This window comes from Misgurnus anguillicaudatus, chromosome 20, assembly GCF_027580225.2.
Source record: "Misgurnus anguillicaudatus chromosome 20, ASM2758022v2, whole genome shotgun sequence".
NCBI classification, from domain to species: Eukaryota; Metazoa; Chordata; class Actinopteri; order Cypriniformes; family Cobitidae; genus Misgurnus; species Misgurnus anguillicaudatus.
In genome coordinates, this window is record NC_073356.2 from 19,837,264 (window position 1) to 19,863,749 (window position 26,486).

Sequence of the window (26,486 nt, forward strand, 5' to 3'; positions counted from 1 at the left end):
GTATATTGCTGGTAAATGGGTAAGTGACAAAAACGGTTTGGCAAGTTGAGAAATTCAAAAATCTTTTAAAACTTGTTTTAAAAGCATGCATCAGGTCTTTTTTAATGCACATAGTGTATTTATATTAATTTTATGCAATAAAAATAACATTTGCACCATTTTTATGAAAGTTAAGACTGAATCGACCTGAAAATGTCAATTGGTGTAACCGCCAATTATGCCAAAGAATGATAAATATTAAATATTTTATCTACCTTGATGGCATGTAAGCGTGATCATCAAAAAAAAAAAAAATTATAATATCATTTTATTAGATATTTCGAAATTAGGGCTGGGCATAGATTAATCTAGATTAATCTCATACAAAATAAAAGTATTTTTTGCATAATATATGAGTTTGTGTTGTGTGTAAAATTTTAAGAAAATGTTTATTTATGTATTGTTTTATATAATATATAAAAATATACATAAATATATATAAACATGTAAATGTTTCTTAAATACATACATGAATGTGTGTGTGTTTATATACATAATAATTACACAAGCAAATGCCAAGCACTATTCGAAATATACATTTTAATATGTTTTTGTAATATTTGTCCTGACATATGCTGAAAACAGCTCTGTTTTCCAAATAATCTTTGACAAATAATTTAAAAATGTGTGTGAAAAATCATATTACACTAAACTAGATGATTATATTTTATTCCATGTTTTTTAATGAATATATTTTAATAAAAAAAAATACTAGTTACACAAATAATAGACACAGACCGGTTACACCACATTGACATTTTTGCAATTGTCCCCCAAATATTCTTTAAAAATGAAAAAAAAAGATATTTTAGACTTGGTCCTCAAAAAAAAAAAAAAAAAAAAAAGGAATGCAAGTAATATGCAAATTTATTTTGAAATTTTAACCCTTTTACATTTAATTGAACCATACATACACAAAATAGTTACTGTCACGTCATTGACCCAAATATATATGTGTACAGTCTATCACTAAAACAACTCCTAGATTTTCTGTGTACACATACTGTACATTCTGCTCAGGAATTTGGTATGGACGCGTGTGAAACACGCAAAGGCAGCTGCATCCAATTGGCTTTCTAGGGTTCTGTTGGTTGACAAAACATGAATGGACAATCAGCAACAGGCTCCGCCTCCTTTGCTGGTGATGTCTCCTCAGGTCTATTTGGGTCCTCTGTGTGCTGGGCCTTCTGAGCTCCCTGAGTTCTCAGGGGCTGGTTGTAGGACTGGGTTACACCTCCTTCATTCCACCCCTCAGTGCCTTTCACTGTGTTGTTCTTCCCTGTCCTGGACAGCACACATACTCACATACACACACCTTTCGTTTCCCTGGATCCACCATCCTGGGCTGAGAAGCCGGGAAAGAGGGTGGTAAAGGTGTGAGGGAACCACTTGGATTTTTGAGGAGTAACTAGATTAGAGCCGATTTTTCGGGATGGCTGGATACTTCAACATCCTCAAAAGCTTGGTCCTGTTGCAGGCACTGTGCTTGGCCCTGGCTCAAGTGGTGAGTTTGGCACTGGCTTCTGCTTTTTGCTGTTATAATGCTGTTATAATGTCTTGTAATTTGGTGGATTCCAAAAGGTTTAAGAGGATTCACTTGTTGGTTGGTAAATTTTGTAAACGTTTGTTGCCCAAGTGATTTATTATGCACAGAATTGAATTTTCAGTCAAGCTGGTAACAAATGTAGTGCATTTAACAAGCTAAATAAAATATTATGATAAAGTTTATGCAACTAGTTGAAAAGCTTGGTAGAGGACATGTTTATGGATTTTATTTTATTTCTCTTCCAAAAACTTGCCAAAGTGGTTAGATGCTGTATAAAGTGTATAAAGTTTATTTTAGATGCAGAAGACGTGGAATTTAGCCAATGCAGTCATTTTATTTCATTTTAACTGTAAACAATGCCATTTAAAAAGTAAAATGCTGTAAGTAAATCAAGTCTGACTTAACAGCATACAATGTAAAGGAGAAATTGTAGACCAGGCAAATAAACAGAGACCAGAGAGAAACACAGACAACAAAGAGCCCTTTGAAAATGCACTGTTGAGATTCCTATTCAAATAAAACACAGAACCTAAAACTTCTCTCGGCAGAATAACACATACTTGTTATATCTGAAAAGACAACATTAAACCCAGAGTCTGCATGCAGCCTATTTCAAAGGGTCCAATGCAAGGACATTATCATTTTTGTGTTGTCATTGGGCCTACTCAGAGTCAACCATTTAATAAACTAAAAAATGAAAATACACTTATCTCGAATACTAAATAAAAGAGGGTTTGAGTAAATATAGGCTACCCAGCCTGATGCAGGAGTACACTTTAGCACTTTTAGACTTGAGTTTATTTTTTTGATCACATTCACAGACTCTATATTGTACAACATTTATAAAAACAAATAAGCATAATGAATGTTAAAAATCTTTTTCTTTTGCTATTCCAATGATTGTCCAAGATATTTAAATGCAATATAATGTTTTATCAGAAAAGAAACAAAAACTGTGTGTGTGCATTTCATTTTAGACTGGCCCACCAGGACAACCGGGCCCCATTGGTCCCCCTGGCCCCGCAGGAATTCCTGGTGCCGACGGTATTGATGGTGAGTATTTGAGCCGCTTGCCTGTACCACAGGTTGAGGTGGTATAAAGACGACCATTGTGCACCTAGTTTCATGGGCCCCACTCTCATCTGCAATACTAAAATCTTGCCAACAGAGGGCGTATGAAATATAAATAATAACACAAAAGGGTTCTGTTAGAAGAAGCCCCTTTTCCTGTTAAGAAAGCTGCTGGATGATATTGTTAGTTATTTGAGATATTTGAAGTTAGCATTTAAATCCCAACAGGATTAAGTATGATGAATATACAACAAGAGCATCTCACAGCATAGAGAACAAAAACCTAGACTGATATGAGGATCTCTCCAAGAGTTATACAGACATGCAGAGCAGGGGTAGAAAGAATCGACAATATAACAATATTTATCCAAAAATATATATGCAATCTCTATGGAATTTGATCCTATAAAAACCATCAAGATTTGGGAGGAGCTTGTTTGTGGGTGGAGCCATGTATATGATTTCAACATAAATGACCATCAGTATCTTAATTCATTTTTTATTTGATTTGTTAATAACATACAGTACATGCCAGCATGATTTAGCAATGGCTAAATTAATTGATTATGTGAATTATTTTTGTAATATAATGTTATTCTGTGTATATAACACCTGCTATTGTTCAGGATTCAGGATAATGTTTTAAATTATTAACAGCATTCCAGATGGCATTTAGTGATCGTCTTTGCTATGAATTACGTGATGTATGATCTGTCCTTTCACTTTATGTCACTCTCAAACTTGTTTTGTTTTACTATCTACAGGGTGAGAAGGGCCCTCCCGGACCCCCTGGCCCACCTGTAAGTAGTTGATCAATTATGCATGCTATACATTACTACAGTACTTCCATTATTTTTCTAGAGACACACATAAAGACAGAGTGTTTGATATTTTTCAATAATCATTTGTGAACCACTTTACAGGGTCAAAAGGGGGAATCGGGTGAGCCTGGTCCTGATGGAGCTCCAGGGGAGGACGGTATTGATGTGAGACATCTAAAACTTATAAATCATCTTGTCATAATTTTATAGATCAGCCATAATTCACATTAAAATTTCAAATAGTGTTTGGTTGTGATACAATAAATGTCATTCCAATACAAATTTCATTGTATTATTTGGTTAGGTTCTCATAAAATGTTAGGAGTGAGAAAAAGACTTTCATAGTCACATGATAAGCAACAAACCTTCTTTATTGGATTTACCAGTTAATCTACTCTGGAATGCTAGTCTTGTGTTTTTCTTTTGAACCGGAAATGTCAACGAGTCACTGGATTGTTAGTCACATGTATTTGAGCAGCAAACCATGCATTTGATACCAGAAAATTTTCACATTAAAGGAGTAGTCCACTTTAGAGATGGGGTCCATTGACTTTTTATAGTAGGAAACAAATACTATGGTAAGTCAATGGGCCCCATCTATAAAGTGGACTACTCCTTTAAGTTATAATCATTAACAATATAAATCTTTTGCTTGAATCAACAAACATTTCATATGTTAACACGACTAAGTAAATAATTTCATAATTATTGTTTTATTATTCTGAACATTTACTTTATCATTAACATTTACCCTCTGTCATCTCTCCAGGGTTTGATTGGGGCTAAAGGTGAGAGGGGTCCACGTGGTAATCCTGGACCAAAGGTAAAGAAATATTAATAATAAAAATCATCTTTATAGAGGTATGGAGTTTACATAATATTTAAGTCATAGGATTTGTCATTTGGCCAACCAATACAAAACACTGCATATTTTTCCATACAACTGGCAAAAATGGCTAAGAAAATATGATTTGATGTTAAAGAAGTCACTAGAGTGAACTGAAAAGTATAATGAATAATATGAATAACAAACATGGATACACTGTCAAAAATAAAGATACAAAGCTACCATTAAAAAAAAGGTCCTATTTAGGTACAAATATGTATCTTTGAACTGCCAATATGTACCTATGTACATAATATGCAATATGTACAAATAAGCTCTCTTTGGGTACAAATGTGTAGCTTTTTGAAAGAGTACTGTTCCAGTGACAATTTTTGTACCTTTATTTCTGAGTTCGTATATATAAAATAGCATATATAACATATATTCTTCTCAGTCATTTCTGATGTGGATAATAAATGGGATGCAACTAATTCTCCATAATTATATATTGATTTTCACAGGGTAAACAAGGGCCTAGTGGACCATCAGGACCACCTGTAAGTACTTATTTTATTAGATAGACAAGAAATAATCCTCACTTTAAGACCACCACTTGTAGTGATTTAAGCTAGTCAGTAGATGGAGCTGTATAACAAGGAAAAGACACATTATTTTCCATGACTTGCCATAACTTCAGATTTTCATTTCATGTTTTGTTTATGATGCAAAGTGCAATATACAGTACCAAAGTGTGCTAATGCTATTCATAAAATCTGTTGCTAATCTTGTTTTATTTCTGTCTTTAGGGACCTGGACTGCCTGGACTTCCTGTAAGTAACCACGGTGAATCTGATGTATTTCTGTGTGTTGCAGGATATTTAACTCAAAGAAATGTTGGGTGGGGCTTTAGGAGTTGATTGGATCATTATATACGTAGACGCCTCATAGACTGACACTGCCTATTGGAGCTGATGTATCAGCATGGCCGCCATCTTGGATGGGTCCCTAATGTGCCCACCTGCATTTATTTCAACTGAGGAAGGTGTATCCCCAACTGCAATAGTCATAACTCCACAAATTTTTACCGGATTTTTACCCTTTTTGGTTACACGTAACGTAAGTTACGATGACATAATATTAATAATGGTAAAATAACCAAAATTATTGTTCAATCTTACTTGTGAAAGGTACTCCAATGCGATCTGATATCAATACTGTGTCGGTTGCAACCATACAGATACACAAAATACAGGCATAGTTGCTCGCTCTCCGTTGACTTTGATTGACTCTGGTCAGGGGCGTCGGACTGGGGGTAAAACCAGTACTGATTACCATAGCCCCAAGGGGAGAGAGGGGCCTTGAAAAGTCTGGAATATATTTTATTTTACCTAGATATTTTCATTTCCTAATTAAATTTCATAATGAATGTCAGATGAAATGTAAAGTTAGTGTATTGGCTGAATAACTGTTTGACTGACTACATTTTGTATAAGTAAAAACTATTTTAAAGTCTAGTGGTCCCACCCCTTCCTAATGTGCCAAATAGTTAAGTCCATCCGCACGTGCATTTTGTTTATGTTAGTTGAGCGTTTGGTGGAGCGCAAACTCCTGCGATGCGGTTGAAATGTCTTTTTTAGAGGAAAAATGGGGGGGGGGCATCAGGACTGCCTATACATAGAGCCCGGGACCTTGTGCTACGCCCCTGGTGGTGCTATAGCGTAGAGTGAGGAGACCCAACCAATATGGCGGCGACGATGGATATGCTCCAGCACATTATGAGACGTCTACGTATATAATAACCGTTTCTCAATGTCAAGGAAGGATCCTCGGAAGCCAGAATTTCCGTCCGTCGAAGGACTGTTCCAATGTCGAGGATCCTCGAAATTTCAGCCAAGGACTGAGTCCTTCGTTCGATAAATATCTCATATACAGGAAAGGATGCATATGTGTATCCTTCGCGCTCTTCACGCGCTGAAATCACCCACAATCCTATGCGTGCAGCACCGAAAGCACACCTTTCAAACACGCAATGACGCAATGACGTGCACTTGCTAGCCTGTTCCATTAACGTGTTCTCTGAATTCATAAAAGGAGTCTCGCCTAGCCTTTGAAGGAAGTGACTTGTAAGGACTAGTCCTGCCAAGGAAGTATCCTTGACATTGGGAAACGGCTAATGTCTATGGATTGGATTGTGAAAGTGGGTGTTTCATAGCAGAATGATGATTTTAGGGGAGGGGTTAAAATGGAAAAAGGAAAGTCGCCACGGAGGAGGGAATACATTTTGTTTAAAATGATATGAAGAAAAAAAACAGTTAGGGTCCATAATAATGAATCAATGTGTATCCTGCATTATAAATTAATTTGTCAAATCTGACAACATTTCCTCACTTGTAGTTTGGTGAGTATCACAAAGTATGCTTATTTATTAGAAAAACTATTTTTTACTTACTAAATGCTTTTGCAATTCAGATTTCTCTCTGGAATTTAGCCCACAGAGGTTTTTATTCATAGGTTTGTATGTCTGATATTAATAAACAAGCATTTATTTTTTACAGGGAGCACCGGGTCCCATTGGTCTTCCTGGACAAATTGGGTCTACTGGACCAAAAGTGAGTCTCACTCTAAAACTTCATAAAAGACATATGTAACATTATTAATCAATTGTATTTGTTCATTTATGGTTCACAATGTTTTACTAGCCTATATGAGTAATAAAAAATATGCTAGGGGTAACAGAGAAACCCTCACAAAATGTATTTTTCCTGTGTAAATAAATGGACAACTGACCTGATGTCTCCATTCAATTTTGCATCACACAGGGCGTTTTGGGAAATCCTGGACCTCCAGGATTACCCGGCCCTCATGGCAAACCTGTAAGTTACAGTAATATTTCATTTCCTCACTATGAAATGCAGATTTCTTAAATATAATTCTGTGAATAAAGTCTAGGGCTAATAAATCTGTCAGACTTTACTGCCTGTTTTGGCATTTCATTTTCTGCTCATTTCAGTCCAATTTATTTCTTGAAGGCACCCGTTTGGAAATGTTTCAACTTTTTACTTCATAATAAATAAACTCTCTGTTTGTTATATATTTTTTTTAAATCTTGAGATCCACTTCTTCAGTTTACATCCATCTCGTTTTTAGGGTCCACCAGGAAAGTTTCTGGGCCCGGAGGAAGGCAGTGCTGACTTCCAGGTACAGTATATCCTCTTTGTAACTTTACATAATCAATACACATAATAATCCAACACAATTCATACTTTTTCCCTTGCATTGCTTTCCCCTTCGTACAAATTGCTTTGATTTATTCCCTAAAATGACTACCATTACCATTAATGCAATTTCATTTTTGGCTTTCAACTTATGTTTTGTCCTTTCAGCTGATTCTGACCCTATCTGTATTTAGTGTTCCTCTCTGCTCACCCCGTTAGATCTCTCCCACCCCTTATTGATCTTGTGTTCATAGATTTTCTTAATGAGCTCCAGTAAATGGGTTTCATCAAAGGCTTTGCCCATTAACACCTCTCTGGATCACGATCCAGTGTACGTCCCAGTGCTGTGATCTGCCGCCAGCCTGCCAGGAGTCTGCTCAGTATTGAGGCGGTCACATGGCAGTCTGGTTGACTGGTTTTTCTCCAGCACAGTGCCCAGCTGGAGCCGTTTACTGTCTGGATCAATCCCTATCTTCCATTTACTGTAATTAGAGGCTTCTGGTCAGACTATGAGGAAAAAATCCAAACCCTTATTGCACTTTTTTTCACTCAGCTATGATGGCTTGAACTGAATTGATCTGACAGCGATTGTCTAGACAGTGTCCTGTAAAAGCTATGAGTTTTGTATCTTTTAATATGGTGTAACCGCTCTGTGTTTTAGTGTCCAACCAACTGTCCACCTGGGCCGAAGGGTCCACAGGGGCTACATGGAGTGAAGGTTAGTAATAAATTATTTTGGTAGATGTGAGTACGATAACATTTAAAACTAATTTGTTTGAGGATAATACATAATCACAGCTTAATAGAGACTATAAATAAAATGTTTGTGGGATAATGCACCTGCACTTGCTAGAAGAAATTTAATTTTTTTTCTTATAGGGCCATAAGGGTCGTGCTGGGGTTTTGGGAGATTCAGGAAGCATTGGAAATGTGGTATGCTTTTCTGTCTGATGATTGATCAAATATTTTTAATATTTTTTCATCTATTTATTAAGCTATATTTGTGCTTGCATGCTGCATCAAACATCATAGATTTGTCCAGTACCACACAATATCCGACATTCAGAGAACAAAATATGCTGAATTTGTAGTCAAAATAAACATGCAATGAGATCCCAGTTATCTCTCTCAGACACGCACTCACAGATAGTCCATGAGCAGAGCAGGATTATGTGCTAATGAAGCCCCGGAAGACATATAAGTGCCACTAATCTGGGTGCAAGGCTCAGATGGAACACGTTGACCCAGATGAAAGGAAATGCGGGCCGGCAGGTACCGGGCAGTACTGCGCTGTGAATTAATCAGACATAATTAGCCCTACAAGGACATTAGAATGTACTACAGGGACTGAGCGGATTTGAGAGTAATGCGGAGGATGACTGCCAAAGTTTTGAGTCTTTGAGAAGTGTTGCATGACTTTAAGATCTACAATCAAATTCAGGACACTCATCTTTAAAGGGCTGCATAACCGAATTTGTTATGCATATTAAAAATTAGTGAAATACAAAAACGAAGACAAATACAATGTTCCAAAATAATAAAATTGATAATAAGGTCATTTACATTTCACACTTTGTCTATACATTTTATCAGCATCATGTTTTGTCTGGAATTACTAAATCTACCCTGCAGATTATTAATTTTTGTGGCTCACCGGGTAGCATTGTTGCCTAACAGCAAGAAGGCCCCCGGATCTGGCTAGGTCAGGTGGCCTTTCTGTGTGGAGTTTGCATGTTCTCCCTGTTTCAGTGTGGATTAACTGTTGGTACTCTGTTTTTTCCCAATGAGAAAAAATATGGAAGTTAGGTGAATTGCAGATGCCAACTTGCCTCTCCCCAAATGTGTGTGTGCGTGTATGGATGTATTATTCAGTTCTAGCCATAGATGCTGGAATAAACAAACACAAAAAAACTATTTATTTTTCAAGGATTTTTCTCATTCTTGTATTCTCATTGTTAGGGTCTGAAGGGTAATGTCGGAATCTCTGGCGAACAAGGAATACCAGGCCCTCCAGTAATGTATTTATTTCTTTTTTTGGTTGGCTTTTTGTTAATAGCTATCAGCCATTTAACATTTTGTCTGTGATGCTGTTATATATATGGCAAGTAATTTTATGTGCAAATGCAATGTATTTTCTAAGATCGCTTGTTGAATTAAATATCTGTGTCTACCACAATCTATTTAGGGTCCTCAGGGTTTGAGAGGATATCCTGGAATGGTGGGACCCAAAGGTGAGATGGTAAGTCACTCATCAGTTTTAATAATATTTTTGTATATTTTAGCCTTATCACAAAACTGTTTATACTGTAGTTAATCATTCACATTGCATTATGAGAAAGTTGTTCGCAAACACTGCAGAACTTCATAGAAGCTGCATACACTTTTATCCAAAGCAAATTTCAAGGTATACATTTTTACTCAGTGTGTTCCCTGGGTTCGAACCCATGACCTTTTGTGCTACTAATGCAATGCTCTCTAGAAATGAGCTATACAGGACACATCAGAAACGAGCAAATATCAGTAATAAAAATGCATAATTATGATTATGTGTGTTGCACTTTGTCTAAAACTAAAAGTGATTTGCTCTATCACAGGGACCACGTGGTTATAAAGGCATTGCTGGACCAATTGGCATCCCTGGACGCCCTGTAAGTCTGTGTGCTTGTTGTTTGTATCTGAGTCGCTGAATGACGTGGCATTAATTATTTTGTGTCCGTATGGTTCAATTAAATGTAAAAGAGTTAAAATTTCTAAATAAATTCGCAGATTACTTGCATACATTCTCTTTTTTAAGGACCAAGTCTAAAATTTCTAGTTTTATTTCATTTTGAAAGAATATTTGGGGGATAATTGCAAAAATGTCAATGTGGTGTAACCTGTCTGTGTCAATTAGTGTAGCTAGTATTTTTTTAAATGAAAATATAAATATATTCATCAAAAAATGTGGAATAAAATATAAACATCTAGTTTAGTGTAATATGATTTTTTACACACATTTTTACATAATTTCTCAAAGATTATTTAGAAAACAGAGCTGTTTTCAGCATATGTCAGCACAAATATTACAAAAACGCATTAAAATTTACATTTAGATATAACTAATACAATGATATTTAAAAAAAAAATTCTTTTTGAAGATTACGCTTATATGCCATCAAGGTGGATAAAATATTTAATATTTTTCATTCTTTTGCACAACTGGCGGTTACACCATTTGACATTTTCGGGTCCATTCAGTCTTAACTTTCATAAAAATGGTGCAAATGTAATTTTTTTATTGCATCGAGTTAACATAAATACACTATGTACATTGAAATAAACCTAATGCGTGCTTTTAAAACAAGTTTTTTTTAACTTTGACCCATCTATTTCATTCTCATAATTGTCATAAGACGACGAAATAATGAAGCTTGAATTGCAATGCAGGGTGAGGAGGGTCCTCAAGGACCACCTGGAAACTCTGGACAGAAAGGTGACTTGGTAAGTGTCAACAATTGAGTTATCTTTCTCATCCAGCCATTTATCTGTCCACCTATTTATCAATTTATTAGCAATGCTTATATTAAGCAATTACTGTTGTTTTGTTGTAGGGAGATCGTGGCATACGTGGTCCTCAGGGAGTTGTTGGAAAGAAAGGAGAAAATGTTAGGAAAACTCCTATTACTATCTATTAAAACTGTTGATCTCTGGAATGTATGTTTTTAATATTCTGTTTAATGTTTATTGTCAGGGTCTTCCAGGTATTGATGGAAAAGACGGCACACCTGGCATCCCCGGAATAAAGGTATGGATGGTTATTCTTCAGTCCATCAAACTAAAAGCTCTTAAATCAGTTTGTACCGCAGTCATCATTATTCAAGGAGATTCGTGACATATGTATAAAATAATGTACAGCTTGCATCACCCAGAGGAGTTCATATTCTGCTAATGACTGTCTGACTGTACGGCCACTTCGCAAATGCTGCAATCAGCCAATCACAATTGAGTATTCTAGACAGACTCTATATTAATATAATGGATTCATAAATACCACTCTCGTATGTTTGTCTGTAGGGGGCTGCAGGACAAAATGGCAGACCTGGAGCTCCTGGTAACCAGGGAGATCCGGTAAGTGCATTATTTTCCCATATATTTCATAATTCATTTTCCCTTCTAATCCAGTTGACAGCATTAGATGAGAAAAAGCACACAATCTTTTAAGAAACACACGTTTCTAGTGTAGGACACACCCAAAACCATTGTTAAGTAGGTATTTCTGGCTACTGTATATTCTCGGTGTGACATTCCCCGTTTCTTAAACCACCTTGAAATTGCTTGTGCTAACAATTCATCATCATCAAATCTGACTGACGACTGGAGTAATGGAGCATGCTGGTTATGATACAAAACATCACAACGAACCTGTGCAAAGCATAATACAGAAGCTCACGCTCACAGGATGAGTTATTGCAGCCTTGATCTGATATGGGGAAAAGACATGAAGCCCCTCATGGAGGTCTACATGGGTCACTCCATTTATTCTTCATGCTATTTTTCACATTTTGTAGGGTTTACCTGGTATGCCTGGAGCCAAGGGTGAAATAGGGGTTAAGGTGAGATCACAAACATTTCTTATGTGGTTGATGTTTTTGGCGAATACTTAAAGATCTGGTCACTGGTTCATTCTGCTCTTTCAAGCATTTACTGTACACTTTGTGATTAGGGTGACCAAGGACCCAGGGGCCTGATGGGAATGCAAGGACCTCCCGGACCTCAAGTATGTCACATCACAATCAAAATGTATTTTTTTGGCTCTTCAGCATCTCATGTTTGTCTCTCCTCTTCTGTTCCTCAAGGAGAGCCTGGGCTTCCAGGTGAAGCTGGGATGGAGGGAGTCCCAGGGCCAAAGGTGGGATTTCCGGCTTTACTGGAAAATCATTTCATTAACATCGGAAAACATTTGCTATCTTACTGTCTCATGTTTTCTCATAGGGTGACAGGGGTGAACGAGGACCAGTTGGGCTTACTGGAATTACTGGTTTACCGGTAAGTTATTTTTTCAATAAACACTACATTTAGTTAACAGTAAATTGGCCACAACAGTAAAGTAGATCACATGTTGTCCCATCCTTAACATTTTACGTTACCTTCACCCATTGTATTTCCTTTCACAGGGAAGTAAAGGAGAGAGAGGGCCAATGGGCATCCCAGGGCCTCAAGGTCTACCTGGAACTAAGGGTGACAAGGTTTGTGTCTTTAATGTATAAGCGCAGAGACATAGACAATGAAAAGAAAAGAGAGACAACCACCGAACATCCATTATTTAAAGTGGTGCAGTACTGAAGTATAACCACGTGGCTGCACTCTTCACTCATTATATTTTTGAGTATTTGCAGTAGAGCACATCTCCTTAACTCTGTAATTCATGTCCATGTTTTAAAATAATTCCCCTCAATCTAATACAAAATGCCCTCTTATAGACACTTTAATGTTTGTTGTCCTTTAATCTTCAATGTCCTTGCCGTTTAATACATTGAATATTAGTGGTAAAAGGCAATTGATTTATACTGCTTTGAGAATATAAGGTAAAGTAAGATATTGCCTATAATAAATTCGTAGTGCCTTACCCATTAAGGCTGACACTGAGACTATCTGATGTACAATTGCATTTTCCCATAGGGATTCCAAGGCAAAGTGGGAGAGAAGGGAGACATCGTGAGTAGACTCTCAGACAAATGACATACACATTTTTATGGAGTGAAATGGAAACTGTATATCATAGCACATATCATAAAAACAAATACCGTCTTGGGTGACACTAATGGATTTTACATGTCTTTTATAGGGCGATCCTGGTGTAGAGGGTCTGGCTGGAGAAAAGGGAGAGAAGGTAAATAAAAGCTGGAGTTTGGAGACTTTTAATAAATTCAACAGGTTTCACTACTGTTCATTTTAAAACTGTCTGTCTTCATCTAACAGGGACAATCTGGTGAGCCTGGTCCTAAAGGTCAGGTAAGGACACAGTCAAGACTACAATTAATTCAAAGAAAAATGCACAGTGTGGTTATACAGTCAGTTTTGGTGGTTTGCTTTGTAAATGTGCAGGATGGGATAATGGCACCATAAAAGTGAAGAGTGTAATTTTTGTCAATAAAATATTCCGCTATAGATCAAAACATCATAAGTTCCTGTCTAGAAACACCCTGGAAACTAGGGCTGGGCAATAATTTGCATGCGATATCATGCGCATCTCATCGATGAAGACGGTTCTGTGATTAGAAGTAAATCAGCTGCTTTCAGATGGAGCGGCATTTACTACACAGAGCCGTAGTTCACTGACAAGCTGGGCCATATCGCATACATATCGCAGGCAATAAGTCTGCGATAATTAATGCGAAATTGCCCCGATTGTCAGTGAACTACGGCTTTGTCGATTCTTTCTAAAAACTGCCAAAGTGGATATTTTGAAAACCTTTGTTTGCACGCTTGCATGTAAACTAAGACAAACGGATGTTTAGGCGGCCAACGTCACAGTATGCGCCAGAGCTCGCACCTACGTCAAAAGTGCGACATATGTTTACCTTTGCTACTCTGAACGCTTCCATGATCACATTTATCTTCGTGCAAACTCGTTTCATGTGTTTCTATTTGCAAATACAGCTGCTCCATTATGTCGAGGAGCAGAGACGAGTGCTTGGAGGTCAGAAATTTTACATGTGTGCGACTGAAGTGTGCAAGAACTGACAGGTGGATATTTCAACGTACCGCGAGAGCGAGTTGAAAAATCACACGTAGAGGTCTAAGTTTGAATCGCTCTCGCTGTATTTTGACGTCATCGAACACCTACTGCAACAACTCCTCCAACCAACACGAAGAACCAGTCCGCGTCACCACCAGCGCTGCCGGTGATTGGCTTATGTGGCCTTGAGCTTCTCTTGACATGTGTGCACAATTTTATTTTTGAAACCGGAGAGGTTGAAATGTCCGTTTATGAAAATAGCCGCCCACGTGTAAACGTAGCCTAGTGGATGCCGTTCCATGTGAAAGCAGCTGATGGCGATTTATTTCTAATCAAGAGACAGGCTTCACTGACGAGATGCGCAATGACAATCACATGCAAATTATCACCCATCCCTACTGGAAACCACACAGAACACCACATCATTGCCATAAGAAACATTACCAAATGCATTTTTTTATATTCCTTTGGTGGTGCAAGTAGCACAGAAATTTTACATTCTGACTTTATTATAATGCATTGTGTTTACCCTGCACATGATCCTCTCGGGCAATCCAGGTCATTGATTCAAACATCAATCAATGATTTTTATATTTGCATCCCCTCTCACAGGAAGGTGTGACTGGTGATCCAGGGTACAACGGCCCCGCTGGAGATCCTGGCAAACCAGGAGATCAGGGTCCCCCAGGCCTACCTGGTCCACGCGGCAATGCAGGAGAAAGAGGTGTTCCAGGCATGCCAGGACTACAGGGATCAGCTGTGAGTGTCCAGCACCTTCACTATAGGTGTTACCTACTCTAAGTGCACACTTACACTGCATGAATTTCATTGCTTTAAAATTGAGGATATGGGATGAAATAAATAAAAATAAAATACGGACTGTTCATATGAAGGCATTACCCAACATTGTTTACAAATATGACCCTGAGCTTGCTGCGCAGCAGTTTAGAGGTAACTTCTGCTTTCTCTCTGAGTTTACTGTTATTTTGATACTGATGTGTGAATGATGTCTTACTGGTAAAAAGACGGAACGTCACTGCGTGTGTGAACAGCACATTTTTTGTATTTACTGGTAAAGTCATTCTGGTAAATTCATGGTAATTTACCAAAATTACTGTGTGAAAGAGGATGTAGACAGACAGACAGACAGACAGACATACAGACATACAGACATACAGACAGACAGACAGATAGAAAGGCAGGCAGGCAAGCAGGCTGGCAGACATAGACAGACAGACAGAGACAGAAAGGCAAGCAAGCAGACATAAACAGACAGACAGGCAAGCAAGCAGGCCAGCAGACATAGATAGACAGACAGACACAGTCAGATAGACAGACAGACACAGTCAGATAGACAGACACAACTAGACAGACAGACAGACAGACAGATAGACTGAGACAGTCATAGACAGACACAGTCAGTCAGACAGACAGACAGACAGACATAGTCAGACAGACGTAGAAAGACAGAAAGGCAAGCTTAAAAAGATAAATAGATAGATGGATAGACAGACAGACAGACAGACAGACAGACAGACAGACAGACAGACAGACACATTTATATAGACAGACACAGACAGACAGACAGACAGACACAGTCAGTCAGACAGTCGTACAGACAGACACAGTCAGACAGACGTAGACAGACAGAAAGGCAAGCAAGCAGGCTGGCAGCCAGAGATAGCCAGACACAGTCAGATAGACAGACAGACAGACAGACAGAGTCAGATAGGCAGACAAAGACAAACAGACATAGACAGACAAACAGACACAGTTAGATAGACAGACAGACAGACAGACAGAGTCAGATAGGCAGACAAAGACAGACAGACAGACAGACAGACAGTCATAGACAGACACAGTCAGACAGACGTAGACAGACAGACAGACAGACAGACAGTCATAGACAGACACAGTCAGACAGACGTAGACAGACAGAAAGGCAAGCAGGCAGGCCGGCAGCCATAGATAGACAGATAGACAGAGTCGGATAGACAGACATAGACAGACAAAGTTGCCATGCAGTACTCAGCACAATATAATCCTTGCAGAATATATTGCAAACTCATGGATGAGGCGGATAGACTTTTTTTTTTTCATTACTTTAATTATGCGTTTCACATTCCTCATTGCTATGCCTCTCCTTTGATTCCATTTTCCAGGGTCGCGACACATCCGATCAGCACATCATCGAAGTTGTCCTGAAGATGCTTCAAGGTGAGTAACAATCATTGTTCTTTCCATAAAAACAGGATATTACCCACAGCTGAGATTGAAATTGGCTGCAATCAGTGTGTCAAAAAGAGGGCAGTTGTAATCTATAGAGCTAAAAGCAAGCAGCACATTTCCTCCATAGAAATGTATTACCGTGAAACTCATCGCTCCTCAGAGACAGCTTTCTTGCCAAACACCGCAGACAGTGCAGTCAGCGCTTAGTTATCTTCCCCTCAAAATTGACTTCCATGGTCCATCTCTGCTCTCTGGTCATCTGTTTTGCTATGGTGACCCATGATAACCTCTGCTGGCTCCAACTATTCACAGTATTATCCCCTGCCTGCTATTGCAAACGCACATCGTTTAAACATACATACCCACAGATAGACTTTTCTCATTTTCGATTAGATGTAAAGATTTTACTGAACCAGTCGGCAGATCATTGTCTGACACTGTTGTCCGGCTCTATGTTATCCTAATGATATTTACCCACCTGATGAGATCCTTGCACTGCAAGCTTACCATCTTCATGTCGTTCTCATTTTCTGATAGAGAAGTTATCTGCAGTGGCAGTGAGCGCTAAGAGGGCAGTGCTGGGAGGAGCAGGTGTGATGGGACCCCCAGGTCCTCCTGGACCACCAGGACCCCCGGGACCTCAGGGGCCTCATGGACTAACTGGTGCCCGTGGAATCCCCGGCATAATCGGGGCCGCAGGACAGATCGGCAACATTGGCCTTAAAGGGAAGCATTTCCGCATGTCTTCCAAATTGAGTTGTCGCTCTTAGTAAATGCTAAGAGACAACAATAAAACCTCATCTTTATCCATCTGGCCATGATGTGTCTTACAGGGAAGAGGGGTGCCAAGGGAGACAGAGGAGATCCCGGTCGACCACACCCTGGCCAACCGGGTCCACCTGGACTGCAAGGCAAGTTTAGAAGCACAGTCTTTAGCATTATGGTGTACTTTACATTTTTACCATAGCACACAGTTTGTGTTCAAACTTTATTGAGTATATTTATTGACTGTATACCCAGCATACCAATTATTAATGCATTCAAAATGCTTATACTCAAGTTTATCAATATATCTGAATGGGGTTTGTCATGGTCTCTCACAGGTCCTCCAGGTCTGGATGGTGTGGCGCGAGATGGTAAGCCAGGTGAGAGAGGACCACAGGGTGTACCGGGTGAACCGGGCCGTCCCGGAAAGGTCGGTCATCCTGGTCTCCCTGGATTCTGTGAAGCAGCTGCATGTTTGGCGGCCTCTGCCTATACTTCTCCTAGACTACAGGAGGCAGGAACAGTCAAGGGCCCGTCCACTTAAATCAAGCCCTCTACTGGGACACAAGAACATCTGTAAAAGAGAAAAGCATGAAGAAAGAAAGAGGGGAGATATAGAGGAAAGCATGGGAAGAATGAAACATAGGCCTTCTCTTCTTTGGACACCATTGTGAGGGGGAGGGAACAGCTTTTGCCTGGCATTGGGTCTGTTTGTATGTATTAGGATTGTATTATTTGATGACATCTACCGGAGGCGAGTTTTGTATTGCCAATGTTAGTTGCGGCTGCTCTGTCACCACCACACACTAGATGTGAGAACACTGTCAGTGACATCACAGATGACATCATCATCACCATGTTGTGCCCAGGACTAGAAGAACTGTCGAATGCTATTCAAAGGTGCTGTTTTTAGTTTTTGTTTTCAAAGTAAGGTTGCAAGCAAGGCCCCAAGCAAGTGCCAAACAATTCCCCTGTAATTACGGCAATAAACGACTATCAAAAGCTAGTCTACACCATTCATTAATAATATTAACTAACTTCAGAGATCTGCTTCCACGACTCGAGTTACCTCACATGCACATCATGTCCCTGTTTGTACTGTATCTGCCTCTGCCGTAAACAAAAATACCTTTGATATTTTATTCTGGGTGGGATGGCGGTCTGTTCTTGAATTTATTCTTGTTTCCATGCTGTAAATCTTTGTAAATGTGTATTAATTTTGTATGAACAAGGTGGTTTAGAATATAAAACAGGGATCCAAAGATAACGACTTTAATCTGCATTCAAGATCTAACTACAAACTATAATGCTCCGACTTTTTGGTAAATTACACACCTGTATGCCACTTTACCAAGCTGATGTGTTATGTTCATAACAATAGAGAACTGATTATTTACTATTTATTGTTCTGTAAACTCTTTTTTTTTGCCTGGTTGTTCAGATTTACCCAAATCAATAAAAAGGAACGTTTTGTAAAACGCAATGTTCTGCATCATGAACATATTAAAGAAAACAAGGACATTGTAATACAAAATTGTTAGTAATTAAAATAATTTGTATTTTCAAACAAAACTGATATTATTTCACCCCATTTTTTGGGCAAGAAATACAACAGACAACCATGTACTGCCAAGTCTGGCCCATTATTGCTTAAGCAATAATTTTCAGAGTTCCAGAAGGAAGTGTATTCTGATCAATATGGTTACAGTATTTCCTTTATTTTGTATGAGACAAGCTAATTTTTTACTTTGAAATGCACATCGTCACCAGTAAAATACAATTTTTCTTTTTATGAGATACTATAACTTAAAAATATAAAGTTATATTAGCTTAAGTTGATTTGACTTAATTTTTATAATTTATAATTTATATCAACTAGTCAAGAAAGTTGAATTTAATTGTATGTTCAAATTAATAAAAAAAAATTAAATTTAAGTGCAACAAGGAATTTTTACAGTGTAGGCTATATTTGGTATTGTTTTATATATTTTTAAAAATATTTACAGGTACACTGTAAAAAATCTGTCCAAATTACAGTGTTACCTGCAGCTGGTTGCCGGTAACTTACCGTAGATTTAAATTTATGTTATTTACTGGTAAGAGTTTGTTCAATGTCAAATACATTTTAAATATTAACAAGTCTTTATCTTTACAGAACAAAACCATACAACAACACCCTCATGCAAAGCATACCGGGAATCAGAAATCATCATTAACCTTAATTTCAGTTTTTTGCTTCAGATTTTGTTTCCCATAATGCTTTGCCTGATGCTGTTATTTTAGTTTTACTCTGTAAAGACAAAGACTTGTTAATGTTTAATGTTCATTTAATTTGAACAAAATGTTGCTAGTAAATAATATACATTCAAATCCACGGTAAGTTACCGGCAACCAGCTGCAAGCAACACTGCAATTTCTATGGAATTTTTGTACAGTGTACTCATAACATAACATTTGGGGGCACTATAACTATACCAACCAAAGATTTCCTTGCAATAATAAAAATATGTTTCTACAGTTACAAACTAAATATACTTAAACTTTATAAGACATCATATTGCCATTAAAAGTCAATATAACTCTGCTTTCAGAACTTTTATTGCTTCTCTTAAGTCTCTTCAAAAAAGGATTTGCACACAAATGACACAAACAGCTCTGATAAGATGCATGATGATGGGAATGGGTGGAAAACTGGGATAAATAAAAGCTTGAAAGGCTGATATAAAATTTGTATGCTCACATCGTCCACTTCATGACCTTGAAAACCGCATACTGTATATTCAAGACATTTTAATTCTGCTGCTGACCCAGACATTTTTCAGCTCTAACAAAGTTAACCTCCTGATATGGATGCACAATCTTTCTACATCCGCAAGCACACACATTCACACTCACACAGAGAGAAAGTATAGAGAGGAAGAAGAGAGGATATAAGTGCAGAGGATGAAAGCATCAGATTGGCTGACGCAGCAGAGTGCTGAATGGCAGCCAATCAGTGAGCAGCCATTTTGCTTTAGAGAGGATGAAAAATGAACTGTGAAGGCACTGAATTTAATGTTTGTTTGTTTTTCAGACTAGCAAAGCATTTTTAAGATTAGAGTGTTCTTAAAGCACATGATGGTAGTTCACCTGTACAGTACCAGTATATCAAACTAAGTATATTCAAGTTTAAGAGTCCAGAGTGGTGGAGGAGATGTTATCACAGAGCTTAAAAAATGATCGATGTCACTGAAATATTCTTATAAAAATATAAAATGTCTCGTGATAGTTTACAAAAATGTTTTTCATCCCAAAATTTCATATAAAACCCACCTTTACAGAACAACAATTTGGTGGAGAGCTTACATCATTTCACAATATTCCAAAATATTTGAGACAAAGTGGTAATAACAAGGGCTGCCATGCTGACGTGAATTAATAAAATACAAAGCCATTAAGTATAAATATGAATATGTACAACACAAGCCCTTGGGAAAGTTCATTTTGAATAATTAACATTATTTAGGTCATCAAATGGAGAAAGGAACTATTCAATGAAACAGGTTGTGTATATTTATGCCACACTGTCTTTGCCAAGTAGCAGCTGCCAAAATCTCCCAAAGATATTCGTAATATGTTCCAGGTTTAATACAAGGTAATATCTATCAATAGCATCAATGGCATTCTGTCGAGTTCCACATTAAAAAAGATTGATAAAATCTGTCAAATGAAAAAAAACACTTGCCATTTTCATTATAAATGTATTTTTTTAACAAACTGAGGTACGAATTAAAATAAAAATGAATGCTGCTGATACACCTTAAATTGTATTCAACCCAGAAAATTGCTTTAATAGATTATGAAGTTCATTAAAGACTGACATGAAGTGTCAAAATTAAATAATATTTTTAGTTGGACCTCAAAATATTTAAAGAAAATACTGATTTTTTTAAAATCTGGGCACCAATATTGAATATAAAAACCAATACAGGGATGTAGTGTGTGTAAAAATTAAAACTATCTACTGAATCTAAGTGTCTTCAATTTGTTTAAAATAAATTTTATGAAGCATGGGTTCAGGCACTTCGTTTAAAACGTTGAATCGATTATAGTGGTAAAAACACACGCCTTTCCTTACTAGTTCAACAGCAGACAATAATTTATAAATGTCCCATTTAGTGATGAACCAGTGAGTTGGCCTGGCATCAGTGGTCTGCTCATGGTTAAAGAAACGCACATAAATCCTTTGGTTTTCCAGAAGCCTTAGCAGGTGAAAATGTCAAACTTTGAGTTTCATCCTCCATATTTTACTTCTCATAAACCTTCTCACAAGCTCTTCTAGTACATTGGACCTTTGGAATGAGGGCCTTTGGGGTTGTACTCCACAGGCATACTCATACAGTCTGACGGTTGACAGCGACCATCCTTGCCCTTTGTTCCGGAGGGACCTGGAGGTCCGGGAACCCCAGGGATGCCCTGCTGACCAGAAGAACCTGGTGGTCCCATTTTACCGTAACCAGGGGGGCCAGGAACACCTGAAAGTGTCAAAATGACAATGTTATCTAAGCAAGATGTTTTGAGACTTTAAGATGACTTTAAAAACATTTTGGAGTCAAACCTGGAGCTCCTGGAGGCCCGCTGTCTCCCATCTCCCCGATTCCCTTATCTCCTTTCTCTCCCTTCACACCGGGGGCACCTGGAGACACATACAAATCAGTAAACCATCATTGTGGAAGACTAAACATACAGGAGTAGGGGAACATTAGCACATGATTTCCTCTCACCGGGTGGGCCCATGGGTCCCTGTCTTCCCTCACGGCCAATCTGTCCAGAGCGACCTGGCATCCCTGGGGGGCCTTGAATTCCTGGACTTCCATCTTTTCCTGGTGGCCCTGGTCGTCCAGGGGATGCAACCATCTCCACAGGCATCTGCATTCGTGACATGTAGTAGCCCATGCGTTCTGCAAAAATGCATTTACTTCGGAATGAATAGCAAACTTATGACGTGAAAAATGTTAACAAATATTGCAATACAGTTCCTTTGCTGAGCTGTTTTGGGTAATTGTCAGAGTGTTACTAGAGGTTACTAGGTGTCTGCTACAGTGTTTTGGATGGTTACATACTAGTCCAAGTTTCTATTCAGGCCTTAAGGTCTCATTATAGTTGTGCGTAGGTCCTATGGTGTAGCCGCGACGGCGTAGGTTACGCATCGGTTTTCATTTATACTTCTGCGTCGTTGTTCGCGTCGACGTCCAAACACACATGCAGACCGCTGGTAGGCAGTATCCACGCGTGTAACCAAAGTAGAGGTCTACACGGAAGACCCGAGACCTGAAGACCCGGGACCCGAACTCTTGCTGTTATATCTAAAGTTTTCGTGACTCTGCTCAAAGAGCACAGAGATGATAGCAAAGAAGTAAAGCTAACAAAAGCAGCCATGGCACTGAATGATCAATTGTTATTATAATCCAAATGGGCAAACAGTATAAATTATTTAGCAAGTTGACCCGATAAACAACAAATGTAAAACTGCGTTATTAATCACCATGACTGTAAAGTGGACTTTTAAAGCTGGAATAAGCATTAAGCATTTCAATCGTCAAGAGAGGAATAACATGGAACTTTCTTGGACATAAGGAATGTGCCTTCCTGGACGGGTTCGGGTCCAGCTTTTAAATAATAGACGGGTCCGGGTCGGTTCCGGGTCCAGCTTTCAAAACAACAGAAGGGTCCGGGTTGGTTCAGTGTAGCACATTTACAGGTCTCTTCGGGTTCGGGTAGGAATTTTTGGACCCGTGTAAACCTCTAAACCAAAGTAGCAGTGCGACCGTCAATTAAGAAGCAGCTTGGCAAGTTTAACTCACAAGTGAAGGAGAAACAGCAACTTGTTGTATATTTTTTGAGAAGACCAGCAGTGATGGAAGTAAATAATCAGCGACTTATGTTGCAGTTTGAGTTATATCACTCCTCAACTTGGCCCATCTTTGTTTTCACGGTCGCAAACGGAAATATCTATGACGCAGTTTTTTACCTGCCGGTAGGGGTTCTAGTGAACCAATCCCAGGGCTTGCGGTCCGCGTAGAACTGACACGCTGCTAAAAATTTGTCGAGGTGCACGTCAGGCTATGCAGAGGCTACAAATTAACTACGGGGTAGACCTTACGCACTATAAATTGGACTTTGTTTATTTTTTCACCTGCTTTATCATCCAACAGGCTTTTGTAAGATCAATAATAAAATCACCTTGAACATCTCTCCTTATCCAAGCAACAATATGTCATGTGTAAGGAAAATGGGAATTGTCCATTAAAGAAATGTTCGGTTCCAAATGTCAGTTCCAAATATGTCTAGGCACTAAATGCAGCAAAGTAACAGCTAAAGTGCTCTCACCATCAAAGATCTTCATAACCTGCTGTCTGATGAAGGCCCTCAAATCATCATAGTTCACTACAGCCTGAAAAAAATTGTAAATGTAAAATTAATAGTAATCTTAGCCATTTCATAAGTAAAAAAGCAAAATAATTATATCTCAAATTTCAAATCTGACAATGATGTGGTTGTCAATAATAAAGGTGACTGGCTGTTTAAAGGTGCAGTGTGTAATTTTTAGAAGGATCTCTTGACAGAAATGCAAAATGATATACAAAACTATATTATCAGGGGTGTATAAAGACCTTTCATAATGAACCGTTATGTGTTTATTACCTTAGAAAGAGACGTTTTTATCTACATACACCAAGGGTCCCCTTACATGGAAGTCACCATTTTGTGCCGCCATTTTTCTACAGAAGCCCTTAATGGACAAATTTTTTTACTAAGTTGTCTCCGACGATGACAGTGTGTCTGGTGGCGGCTACCGTAGCTTCTCTATGTGTTTCAAAAGCGACGGGTGAGCAGTGGACTAAGCCATTGGTTGCAATTCGTGACCTCACCACTAGATGCCGCTAAAATTTACACACTGCACCTTTAACTATGATCAACCGCAAAGTCTCACATCATTTCCTGGGATTCCTGGTGATCCAGGAGGACCAGCGTGTCCAGGTGAACCTGGGCTTCCTCTCTCGCCACGGGGTCCGACTGGACCGATGATTCCCTCTTGTCCTTTGCCTGCTCCAAAGCCTCCTCCAGGCAGGCCGGGACGTCCACGTTCTCCTGGAGGTCCTCTCTGCCCCTCAGCCCCTGCTTCACCCTAGAGGCAAGCAACAGAACTGATGTGAATGACCGTGCAGGTGACCCCAGGACAATGATTACAGCCTACTTAATGGTCCATGTAATAATGCAGTTTCATCGACTTTATATACAGTATAAGCTCCTGCTCAGCACTATACAGTCCCCAAATTAAATTTTCAATGTCCGCTCTATCCACTTATGATAAAGGTGACAAGGTTAAATAAAGTCAATGCTATCATAATTTAGTTAAGTTTCTGATTCATCAGTGATTCCCAATTTGTAATAAATAAACAAATAGGTGAACAAACAAACTTGTGGGTATATATACTTAAATAATTAAAATCAAACTTTCAATTTCAAGTTTCCTGGGAAGTCCAAGTGTCCCCAAGCTTTCCTGACTGTATTGGTTATTATTGGACACATGTAGACATTTAATGTCCTCTATTAATAGGTCCAGTGAAAAGCACTGCTCTCATCTTCAAAACCCAAACTTCCAAAGCCTGACAATGCTGTCCTGTCACAGTGATAGATAGAGCCTCTCTATATGGCTTTATTACCGCGCATAATGGCGTTACTTTGTTAGCCGAAACAGTGTTCATTTAGGCTGTGGTGGCAGATGAGCTGAGGTATATTGAGGTGAGATGCCACAGTGATTGCAAATAGAGCCAACTGTTAGCTTCACTGAACATACGCCAAAACTAACAGGATGTTAAGCAAGGGTAGGAGTGAAAAAAACTGTTATGACTAAATAAGATGTATTGAAGATGGGAAGATGTCTGTGTTTAATGGAGCAAAGATATTTTAACAGTGATACGGAAACTTACCTTCTGTCCCTGAGAGCCGGGCTCTCCTGGCAGGCCTGGGGATCCCTGACGTTACAGAAAATCAAAAGAGAAAATGAGTGGTACATACACAGTTTGCATTAACAATTAACGTGTTTATAGCAATTAATCAGAATGTGTTCATATGATGGAAACACCCAAACGCATGTCAAAACTTAAGCTTAACACCTCTATTGACTGAAACTGATCATATGCAGTAATAAAAGAAGAGATACTACTTACATCCTTACCCTGTGCCCCATCACTTCCTGGTTCACCCTAAAGGAAAGCAAATTGTGTATAAAACCTTGTAGCTGTAGTTTTTTTATATATAGCAACTAATATAGTAAGTTTACATAATTGATCAATACTGACCATCAGTCCTGGATGACCTGGAAGCCCTGGTGGGCCTGGAAGTCCACCCTGTCCTCTCTCTCCCGCCTCACCCTTGTCTCCCTTAATGCCCTTATAGGAAGCACAGAGGTACAGTGGGACATTTAACAAAAAAGCATTTAAAAGTAAACCACCATTTGCAAATCTCTTTCTGAAGGATTTTTCTTACTACTCCAGATGGCCCAACTGGTCCCGGTGGCCCTGGAGGACCTGCGGCACCCTATAAATTTCCAGATAAAGCATTAAGCCATCACATTTCCTAATGGTAGGAATAAAGTACGTATAACTTTGTATATATGATTAGTATGTATGAACTATGAAGTCTATGTGACAAATATTCATTAATACCATATGTCCTGGAGCTCCAGGTGGTCCTTGTGGTCCAGGAGTGCCAGGATCTCCCTAAAATGTAATAAAAGGTATTTGCATCCGCATTAGCTACTAGATTATCTTTCTGCTTTAAGCGTAAATCTATAGAGCAATTGTAGCAAAATCTATAGCATATTTATGGTGGCAACTTTATCTAAAAAAAGACAGTTTACTTCTTGACCAGGTCTTCCTATTGCTCCAGCAGGTCCCTGAGGTCCTCTGTCACCCTACAAAAAGAACAATTGAGTAATAAAGCATAAAAGTCAAAACCATATAACATAATAACTAAATAATGAAAGGAAATTAAAGCTTGTGTGTGCCCCTTTTTTCTCTACTAGTGACATTAGCCGAAATTACAAAGATAGTTGTTTTCAAACAAATAGTACCACCACCCCAAACTGAGCCACAGTTGGTGTGCTCCAACAAAGATCTGTGTAAACTTTAGGAAATGACACACATCAGTTTTAAGGAAATAATGACCAGATGTCAAATGAATTCATTTATATACAGTAAATTAAGTCAGA

General features: G+C 38.5%; 2 protein-coding genes across 6 annotated transcripts in view; one reads left to right on the top strand and one right to left on the bottom strand.

The window, feature by feature from the left end:
* col9a2 (procollagen, type IX, alpha 2) overlaps positions 1 to 18,808 on the top strand; it is a 23,813-nt gene extending 5,005 nt beyond the window's left edge. Inside the window, exons 2-32 of the mRNA XM_073858258.1 lie at positions 1,332 to 1,543; positions 2,563 to 2,637; positions 3,421 to 3,456; positions 3,580 to 3,642; positions 4,247 to 4,300; positions 4,825 to 4,860; positions 5,110 to 5,133; positions 6,859 to 6,912; positions 7,123 to 7,176; positions 7,451 to 7,501; positions 8,180 to 8,236; positions 8,398 to 8,451; positions 9,478 to 9,531; positions 9,704 to 9,757; positions 10,113 to 10,166; positions 10,945 to 10,998; positions 11,109 to 11,162; positions 11,249 to 11,302; positions 11,572 to 11,625; positions 12,066 to 12,110; positions 12,221 to 12,406; positions 12,490 to 12,543; positions 12,672 to 12,743; positions 13,177 to 13,212; positions 13,343 to 13,387; positions 13,477 to 13,509; positions 14,849 to 14,995; positions 16,399 to 16,453; positions 17,003 to 17,189; positions 17,297 to 17,376; positions 17,569 to 18,808. Of these exons, the coding sequence (XP_073714359.1) occupies positions 1,472 to 1,543; positions 2,563 to 2,637; positions 3,421 to 3,456; positions 3,580 to 3,642; positions 4,247 to 4,300; positions 4,825 to 4,860; positions 5,110 to 5,133; positions 6,859 to 6,912; positions 7,123 to 7,176; positions 7,451 to 7,501; positions 8,180 to 8,236; positions 8,398 to 8,451; positions 9,478 to 9,531; positions 9,704 to 9,757; positions 10,113 to 10,166; positions 10,945 to 10,998; positions 11,109 to 11,162; positions 11,249 to 11,302; positions 11,572 to 11,625; positions 12,066 to 12,110; positions 12,221 to 12,406; positions 12,490 to 12,543; positions 12,672 to 12,743; positions 13,177 to 13,212; positions 13,343 to 13,387; positions 13,477 to 13,509; positions 14,849 to 14,995; positions 16,399 to 16,453; positions 17,003 to 17,189; positions 17,297 to 17,376; positions 17,569 to 17,774 (2,154 nt within the window). The 5' untranslated portion in view covers positions 1,332 to 1,471 and the 3' untranslated portion in view covers positions 17,775 to 18,808. The remainder of the gene's footprint in view (positions 1 to 1,331; positions 1,544 to 2,562; positions 2,638 to 3,420; positions 3,457 to 3,579; positions 3,643 to 4,246; positions 4,301 to 4,824; positions 4,861 to 5,109; positions 5,134 to 6,858; positions 6,913 to 7,122; positions 7,177 to 7,450; positions 7,502 to 8,179; positions 8,237 to 8,397; positions 8,452 to 9,477; positions 9,532 to 9,703; positions 9,758 to 10,112; positions 10,167 to 10,944; positions 10,999 to 11,108; positions 11,163 to 11,248; positions 11,303 to 11,571; positions 11,626 to 12,065; positions 12,111 to 12,220; positions 12,407 to 12,489; positions 12,544 to 12,671; positions 12,744 to 13,176; positions 13,213 to 13,342; positions 13,388 to 13,476; positions 13,510 to 14,848; positions 14,996 to 16,398; positions 16,454 to 17,002; positions 17,190 to 17,296; positions 17,377 to 17,568) is intronic.
* A 1,002-nt stretch (positions 18,809 to 19,810) lies between these two features.
* Positions 19,811 to 26,486, bottom strand: part of col16a1 (collagen, type XVI, alpha 1) — a 120,807-nt gene continuing 114,131 nt past the window's right edge. For all 5 annotated transcript variants that reach the window (XM_073858264.1, XM_073858263.1, XM_073858261.1 and 2 more), the window contains 11 exons: positions 26,136 to 26,189; positions 25,942 to 25,995; positions 25,763 to 25,813; positions 25,576 to 25,665; positions 25,444 to 25,479; positions 25,204 to 25,248; positions 24,204 to 24,398; positions 23,600 to 23,663; positions 21,994 to 22,170; positions 21,828 to 21,905; positions 19,811 to 21,744 (listed from right to left, as the gene is read on the bottom strand). In XM_073858264.1, the coding sequence (XP_073714365.1) occupies positions 21,548 to 21,744; positions 21,828 to 21,905; positions 21,994 to 22,170; positions 23,600 to 23,663; positions 24,204 to 24,398; positions 25,204 to 25,248; positions 25,444 to 25,479; positions 25,576 to 25,665; positions 25,763 to 25,813; positions 25,942 to 25,995; positions 26,136 to 26,189 (1,041 nt within the window). In that variant the 3' untranslated portion in view covers positions 19,811 to 21,547. The remainder of the gene's footprint in view (positions 21,745 to 21,827; positions 21,906 to 21,993; positions 22,171 to 23,599; positions 23,664 to 24,203; positions 24,399 to 25,203; positions 25,249 to 25,443; positions 25,480 to 25,575; positions 25,666 to 25,762; positions 25,814 to 25,941; positions 25,996 to 26,135; positions 26,190 to 26,486) is intronic.